At 32.1% G+C, this 9,079-nt stretch overlaps 1 protein-coding gene and 1 non-coding gene across 2 annotated transcripts; both read left to right on the top strand.

Annotated features, from left to right (window-relative positions):
* The first annotated feature begins 3,223 nt into the window (after window positions 1–3,223).
* LOC121205898 (small nucleolar RNA R71) lies at window positions 3,224–3,329 on the top strand. Its single transcript, XR_005900971.1, has one exon. It is a non-coding gene; the product is annotated as a small nucleolar RNA R71 (small nucleolar RNA).
* A 3,712-nt stretch (window positions 3,330–7,041) lies between these two features.
* Window positions 7,042–7,861, top strand: LOC107921140 (pathogenesis-related protein PR-1). The gene has a single exon (XM_016851041.2). It carries the CDS (start codon window positions 7,220–7,222, stop codon window positions 7,721–7,723), a length of 504 nt encoding a protein of 167 aa, XP_016706530.1. The 5' UTR covers window positions 7,042–7,219; the 3' UTR covers window positions 7,724–7,861.
* Window positions 7,862–9,079: the final 1,218 nt, after the last annotated feature.

Genomic DNA, 9,079 nt, shown 5'->3' with positions numbered 1-9,079 from the left:
AGGTATTTGAATAGGGATTTCAATCCCTATTGCCTATATAACTTGTCTCCTCTAGTTGGTTTTCTAAACGTGGCTTCGCTCTCGTCGACTTGATGGGTGTCTCCAAATGGATATTTTTTTCAAGAATTTGTTGGAATCAAGAATTGTCGCTCTCTTCCTTCAGAACTTTTACCATTGGTGACTTAGATTAGTATATGAATCTCTCGTTAGGCCATATGTACGAATTCATAGCCATGAATTCTATAATTTTGTAGGCTTGTTCATGCGTGTGAAACATGAGAGGTCTATCGGATATATAACGGCCCAAACCTGACTCGATTCATCGGGTTCAGATTTTGGGTGTTACTATACAAAGCTTAATCAATAATGAAACAATTTACAATTTCTCATTTCTTTAAACATGTTATTTGACATTTTAGTTAGAAAACTTATTGTATGAAAACAAGGGAAGTAACTTAAAATAATCTTATTACAACAGACTCGATATGAATCCATACAAAATGGAAGTTTATTTAATATAGACTCAAAAGGCGTATTTCTAGATTACGCCACATCTCCACTATATGTATAATAGCCCACTCCGCCACCATTTGGGCATACTCCTGGTGTTGTCCCTTCAGGTGAAGTCTCCTCTCAACTACCTAAAAAACAATAACAAATCTTGTAAGGACATGATAATTTAGTAAGCTTAACGCAACAGTACCTTGATGGATACTTGGAATCATATATGAACTATTGTGTCAACCCTTATTTTGCGTCATTGATTTTTATTGGACACCACATAGTTTTATCATATAATTGAACGTAAGTTATCATGCTCTTGTCAAATTCAATCTTTCTATCTAGTTAACTAAGGAATCCTTCAAAAACATCCATAACTCTCTTGCCATATGATAAATTCTTTGTAGACATACCCTCTGAGTGCAACAATCATGTCTTAACACATACTCTTATTTCAAATAGTTGTTCAATAACATTTATCATGGGGGGATACATAAATGTTTGGCGAATGCCTATGTAGAATTAGACACCATCAATTTCATCTTCAGAAATATCCTGGTTCAACACTATACATACTCATGCAGAAGAGTACTGTTAGACTATTCAGATGAATTTCATATCGTATTATACCAGAATCCCATAACTCAAGATAACATTAATTTAGATTCTGAATAATTCTGGAAGAATATTCAATACCCCTCTTAACCCTGCTTATTACAGAACTAAAAGAATTTACGCTTATCTTACCATAGAGTCAAACATTCAGACTTAAATCGTATTAGACATTCCTAATAGTTCATGCCACGTAGACCTAGTAGAGCACGTCATACAGGCAATCATACAAAATCTGTTGTTTACTATCCTATAGGCTTCACAGAACACATTAGAGGCAAACAAACGATATATCAAACATGCCATAAGTCCTTATTACAAAATATGCTCTAAAGTAATCTAACTAAAGTACGCTACAAAGGTGATCCATAAAGTGTATGCCACAAATGTTACCTACATAGAGTACGCCACAAAGGTTGATAGGATGTCACATAGGCATCCCAAAAATGTCGTGTTTGCGATATGAATTTGCCTAAACTCATATTAAGTGAGGTTTACCCAACACCGCCCTGGGACACATAGAGAACCCTATTAGATAAAATGTCATTCAACAATTCCTTTTTAAAGTATGTCATGGCTATGGACGTCTTCCTTCTGAATTTCATATCAGAGTTCGTGTTTACTGTCCCAAGGGACTTCCTTATTTACCACCACAGTGACTCGACTCACTTTACAAATTTTATGAACCAAACACATCCCAGACCCAAGATTTCATAATTTCATAATACTTTTCATACATCCCATTGAACTTATTTTCAAGCAGACTAACTTATATCTTGCTTAATCATTAATATATTCCTATAGTTGTATAAGTATCATATTCATACTATATCATCCATGATTTCCAGTTTCGAATTTGACCACTTTCATATAGATATGCTTCAGCATGAATAGTATACATGTAGGAGTCAAAGTAGAAACTCACCTGACTGATTCTTACTTTTCCATATTAAACTTTACCTGCATACTTATCATTCAACTTCTTACTCCTAAAATACTTTGTACATATCATCTTTGCACATGCAACATATTTCTTATGTTTTACTCATTCATTGAATACTCAAAATTCATCACTATTTAAATTACTTACTGGTATCATCTTTGCACATGCAACATATTTCTTATGTTTTACTCATTCATTGAATACTCAAAATTCATCTCTATTTAAATTACTTACTGGTACTGTTCACATGTAAGAGTCAAAGTAGAGACTCACCTAACAATTCTCACTTACTGTAGTTCAAAAGTCCAGATCCAAATATTCATCTCAAACAAGCAACAATGACTGCTTAGAAACATAATTTCACTATTACTACTCTTATGCATACAAATTATTTATCATATCAATCACTGACAATCTCATATAGAAATCTTATACTTACAGTCTTGTTGTTCAATCACCACATACAGATTTACTCATTCAGAACTTAATATGCAGAACTGAAATACTCACCCAGATGCGAAGTAACCACTAATCATAAAAGAACCATAGCTTCTGGATCGTCGATGTAAGATACATTCAGGCTTAAGAAAAGTATTAGTAAATACCACTTAAGGAAGAGGAAGAAGAAAGAAAATCCCTTTCAAAAATCATCTCTCACATATAAATATGACTTAACTTACTTAGTGAAATTTAACAAGTGTCATACGTTTTAGAACTTGCCTTCTTAATGGCCTACAATTTTTGAGAGAAAATTAATAAATACCTTGCAATCACAATTATCCAACTTGGTTATTTAGTCGATTTCTAGCTAAGTTACTTAAAATCTAACTAGTACAATATTCCAAACAAATCAAGCATACTATACCTTTGGCAAATACTCATTCCATACTAACCTTTTTATCTCCTAACACGAACTTCTCCTTAATATAGCAGAATATCATGAAGTCAAATTCTTACTAACTCATGTGACGCTTACTATATGCCTACACGTATACTCCAAAATAACCATTTAGGCAGATAACACTATGCCAGATAGACTATTTACTACTATACGCCCAAAACTTTAGACTCGTAAGATTTGGGGTGTTATAAGGTACTTCATCTAGGTTTGATCTAATGTGTCCGTTGACACCATTGTAAAATATTTGTATCTAGAGCCATGCTTACAGTTCTTGGTGTGGGCAATTCCTTAGAATTGTCTTGAAACACTCCCACGCCTCGTGTAAAGACTCAGCTTCATATTGTTTAAAATTTGTGATATCTCACCAAAGCTGAATGGTTCAACTTATTGGAAAATTTTAAGATGAATTTTTTCCGCGAGGTCGTTCCATGTTGTAATGAAGCCTAGTTCTAACGAGTCTAACCAATCAGTTCTGTTATCACATAATGGAAATGAGAATAACCGCAAGTGTATAGCATCGTTGGATACACTGTTATATTTGAAGGTATCACATAGTTGAAGAAATCGCTTTAACTATTGGTTCGAGTCTTCAACCATATTCCTCTTGAACTGTAAAGTTTTTTGGATCATCTAAATCGTGGTCATTTTTATCTCAAAATTATTAGCATTGATTTTCGGCCACTTAATGCTTCCTCGCACTGCGTCTAAGGTAGGTAAGGAGTACTCACACAACGTCCGCTAAGCCATTGGGACTTCTTCCTGATTATTTTCTTTTAGTTCTCATCGCTCTTCAAACAATGAATTTTCTCGAGGCAAATGTATTACTACGGGTGGTTCGTTGTCCATTATTTGATGGTTGCACCTGAGTAGTTGCTTTGGATCTGAGTATGGTTCAATTGGAGTGCTGGAGTTTCGAGTCATACATGACTTGAAACGATAATAAAAGTACAAATAAAAAATAAAATTGTAATTATAGGTCCTAACTTTCCTACTTATCTTATTAATTGTAAAAAATTAATTTCAAAATTTATTGCCAAAACTTCCTTGATAAGGACACCAACAACTTGACCACCTATAAATAAATTATCATTTATAGAATAAATATAACATTAGAAAAATATATTAATTGAGAATGACAGTGTTCGCTAGTGCAGAGATCAAATGGTAATAAAGTTATATAACAAAATACCAAAAGTATTCCGAAGATCATACCCAAGAGAGGATGAAACAAATAATGAAAATACTTTTTACAATACTAAGTCTAAGTAGTAATAGTTAATTCCTATATTACGATGGATCGTAAAATAGATTAAAATGGCTAAAAATAAATAACTAACAAAAAGAAAGAAAGAAAGAAAGAAAGAAAAAACAAATGAATTAAATTGATAAACCAATCAAGAAAACTAACTCACTTCAAGGTTTGTAATTAACTTCAAATTGGGTGTCTAGAGTGGATTAATCACCAATCAAACAATTATTACCTCCCGACTCTAATTAACTTAATCGATTGGTTGATACTCGTTTATCTTTCGACCTCACTTTTTCAACCAAGATAAATTATGATTTACTCGATTCGACTTATCTTCCAATTTAATATAGCCTATGATCACTTGTTAGGGTTGTCATGCCTAATAGTTTAAGAGCACATAATTTATACCAACTAATTCATCTCAAGAAATCTCAAATCTTCCATTAGCGACATTCTCATCCACTAATTAATCTCCCTAAAAGATTTAACCATTCATGGTATTTATAATCTCAACTTTGATTGAATAAATTATGTGAGACACACGATCGAATCAGAGAAGAAAAGAGATATGAATAATTGTGAATTGAGTATCAAATGGGAAATGGAGTAATAAATCTCTCGATTGAAATAATGAAATAAAAAAATGCAAAGAAAAATATAAATTGAATACTTTAACTAAATAAACAAGTCCTTGAATCAAAATTGATTCAAGAAGAAAAACAATAAAGTATCTAAAAGCCAAAAAGAAAATAAATTAAAACTAATTCTAAACTATGAGGGTTTTTGAAGGCGTCTAGGACAACTTGATTACATTCAACCCCTAATGTCTTATTTATAAAGGTGTTGGCAGCCCAAATTAAGTCTTCGACACGTCCTAGGTCTTTGTATAATTTTGATTGCACGAACAAAAATAACTTCGATGAACTTGGGAAGCACGTCGAAACGTGTCGCACCACACCCCTTGTGTGGCACGACACAAGACCAGAAATATGCCTTTTGTCGTTCGTTTGGGGCTTTGACGTCTTGGGAAGCTAATGCATCACTCGACCTTTACTTCCACGTCAATTGAGCCTTTATATTTCCATCCTACACACTCAATTAAACTAATTAGCACAACCTAAGGCTCGTGTCAGCCTATTGGGTCACAACGCCTACGGAATGTGTTAAAAACACTTATTTTTATTAACATTCTATCCTAAGACCTAAATACTAAAAACGAAATATAAAATCTTAAATTGCGTAAAAAAACAAGCTTTTTAAATGCAAAATTGATCCAAATTAACTACTACATTTGACGACAGGTCATCCACTTTTTCACATTATTAAAACACATCATAATTTCATAATCTCTTTCACTATTTTTTTTGTTCACCACTTTACTTAGTTTCTTTCCATTTTAATCATGTATGAATATATCCATTCATGTATATTTATATATCCTTTTTTAAAGAAATAATTTTAGTTTTTTAGTAAGAGAAAAACTTGTGAATTTAGTTCGGAAAGTTTTAGTTAGAAAACAATTTATCTCTTTTAATTTTCTTTATTTTTTTTCCTTTTTAGAATTAATTTCAATTTTTTATGAATAAACTAGAAGGGAAAACTTGTAGTTTTATAGGGAATTATGTAGGTTTTTATAGAGAAAAACTTGAGTTTTTAGTGGAAAAGAAAATTTATCTTTTTCATTTCCTTTAATTTTTCCTTTTTAGAATTAAATGTAGTTTTTTTTTCAATAAGAGGGAAAAATTTGGGGTTTAAATGTTTTATAGGAAAAACTTAGATTTTTATATGAAAAACTATTGTTATATTTTTAATTTCCATTATTATTTTTTCCTTTTTAGAATTAATTTTAGTTTTTTTAGCAAAGTTAAAAAATTAAGTTTTAGAGGAAAATTTTGAGTTTTTACATGGAATTGAGTCATAGATGAAAAACACAAGTTTCTTCTATGTAGTTGAATAATTTAATTCACTCTAAAAATCTTCAGTTTTTTTTAAATAAAATTAATTTGAAAAAAAAGTGTAACCAAAATGAAAATTTATTAAAGTTGAGTGATTAAAATAAGTGTATATAATGACAAATTAACGATGAATTACTAAAATGATAGAAATATGTTATGACAGTGACTAAATTGATAAAAATATGTAAAAATGATGTCTAAATTACAAAATTTTTATTTTAGCACCCAAAATAAAAACTTACGAAAGTTGGGTGCATATATAATTTACCTTGAATTTCTAGACTTTAAAATAATATGTTATTATTAGTTTACTTTTGACAGAAATTAACTCTTCTTTATATAAAGAAACATAAATTTAGCAGTAGATTCATTGAATAATGATTAAATTGAGTATATATAGTGTTTGGTAAAATTCCAGCAATTCGTAAACTTAGCTGTATAGAATCACTTAAATTTTTATTCAATATATTTTAGCTTCAACACTACACTTTTTTATGACATGCTGTAGTTTGATTGGATATATGAAAACTAGATTTCATATAGAATATTGTAGTATTTTATATGAAATATAAATTTATAATACGTTGAAAGTAGAGAACCTTAGAACTATTCTATTCGAGCTCTATGTTCCATAGAGAAGGAAATATAAAAATAAATCATATATTCTTCAACTCCCAAATTTTGATGCTGCCACTCACCACCACCATCTTTAGTGTCGTTTTGTGTGGTTTCTTATCTAAAAACGTGAGGCGTGGACTCATCAGAATGATGACCCGAGAAAAACTAGCGCAAACCCTCGAAAGAAAAAGAAATTATGAAACCTAAGACAGTAAAATGGAAGCTTTGAAAAACTGTCCCACCAACAAAAACAAAATGTGCCAATCATAATCGAACATGCTTGCCACCCCATAGTTGAAACTTTTATACAAACTCTCTCCTTCTTTATCCAACTACTACTAACAATAAATAAATAAAATATTTTAATTTCATATATATAATACGTTGTGAAATCCTTGCTGTACATTGGCCTCCTCACCTCAACGAACGCTCATTCAGTAATGGATAGTGCTCGAATGCGAGGCTGCTATGGCGCAATCATTGTTTCCCTTTTGCTCATATCAACCACTCAGGCTGCTAACTATCTGAGCCTGATTAATCAGTTCTTGGCTCCTCAAAATGCTGCTCGTGTGGCCATCAGAATGCGGCCATTGGTGTGGGATTCAAGGCTGGCGCGTTATGCTCAGTGGTACGCCAACCAAAGGCGGAAAGACTGTGCATTGAGGCACTCCAATGGACCTTACGGGGAGAATATCTTCTGGGGTAGTGGCAATGGCTGGACGCCGTCCCAGGCGGCCGTGGCGTGGGTTGCAGAAAGGAAATGGTACAATTACTGGTCTAATTCATGCGCCGGAGGGGAGGAATGCGGGCACTATACACAAGTTGTGTGGGGCAGAACCAGGAGAGTAGGGTGCGCCAGAGTGGTGTGCGATGGAGGGAGGGGTGTTTTCATGACTTGCAACTATGATCCTCCTGGGAATTATATTGGTGAAAGACCTTACTGAATTCTTAGTTCCCATTAAACCTTTTTTTTAAGTGGATGTTATGTGAGATTTAAGTTTTTCACATTGCCATATATATGCGTGGGGTTTTGTGTTTTCTGTAAGTCCTTACTAGACCTTTTTTCCCCTTTTCAATTTTAATTTTCTAAGTTCACATATTGGTTTGCTATTGAAGCTCCGGAATAAACTAATAAATGGAACTACAAACCAAAAAAAAAAATCTGGATTTTCGTAACCAGATAATTTTTTCAACATTGGAACTTGTTGCCTGAAGTGTGATTGTTTCTTGCTTACCTATTTTTAGTTTTTTAGGCTTCTGTCTGTCTTCAATAATTTCTATTAGAAATGTCAAGGAAAAATGCAACTAATATATGTGCGAAATACCATTATGTAGCGTTTCCTTCGGTAGAATATAAGATTATTTCGTTTCGTTAATTTAGTTGAAATGTAAGATTTAAGTGTTTAATTGATCGAATGTAAGATTATTTAGAAAGGTATTTTACTCTATTATTTTTATTATACAATTTTTAAAATATATATTAATCCGAACCGATCATATTGAATAGGCATAATGACTTCCCTCCAACCTTACAAAAAAAATAGGAGTCATTTTAATTATCCATTTAAATTTTCATCTATTTTAGCTCTTAAAACTTATATTATTTGTCAAATTACCTCAAAATATATGAAAAAATTCACGTCTGTTAACTTTGCTAATATGGCATACACATGGATTGCCACATGGATGCCATGTCAATAATTAATTAATTTTTAAATTAAAAAATAAAAAAGTATTTTTTATACTCTTTTAATAATTTTTAATTTCTTAAAAATAGTTTTTAAAATATATTTTGAATCTTTAATTTCTATATCCAAAATCACTTTATTTTCATAAAAATCCTTTATTTGAAAACCTGTCAAATTTTTCTCGAAAATTTACAATATCATCTATCGAAATAGTGCCATGTTTCTAGCAAGAAAATTTGGGGTGTTACAAGGTGACCCCTTATATATACCCTGAAACATGAGGGACTAGGGACCTTTCCTTTTCTTCCCCTAGAAAAACCTAAGTACCAACCTAGCTTTCATATCCTTAAACATCATAACTTCAGCTTTATGCATGCCATTGGTGAATCGACACTCCTATCTCCTCTTTGTTATATACCAATATCAACAATTGGTGCAATGAGCATGGATCGAACACCATGGTTCATTCGCAACCAACCAAATTCTAGAACTCCTTTCAATCTAGACATAGTCCCAATAGCTTCACAAGCCATTCAATAGCCGCCACTCAACCTAGACCAGTAACAAACCACCCATAATCACTATCAACCTCTACTAGGAACTTCCTCTACA

This window comes from Gossypium hirsutum, chromosome A08 (assembly GCF_007990345.1).
Source record: "Gossypium hirsutum isolate 1008001.06 chromosome A08, Gossypium_hirsutum_v2.1, whole genome shotgun sequence".
In the NCBI taxonomy this organism is placed as follows: domain Eukaryota; kingdom Viridiplantae; phylum Streptophyta; class Magnoliopsida; order Malvales; family Malvaceae; genus Gossypium; species Gossypium hirsutum.
The sequence above is the reverse complement of the archived record's forward strand: the minus strand, read 5'-3'. Positions and strand labels throughout refer to the sequence as shown.

Coding starts and splice junctions, on each gene's coding strand:
- LOC107921140 (XM_016851041.2), top strand. CDS start 7,220: ATGGATAGTGCTCGAATGCGAGGCTGCTATGGCGCAATCATTGTTTCC.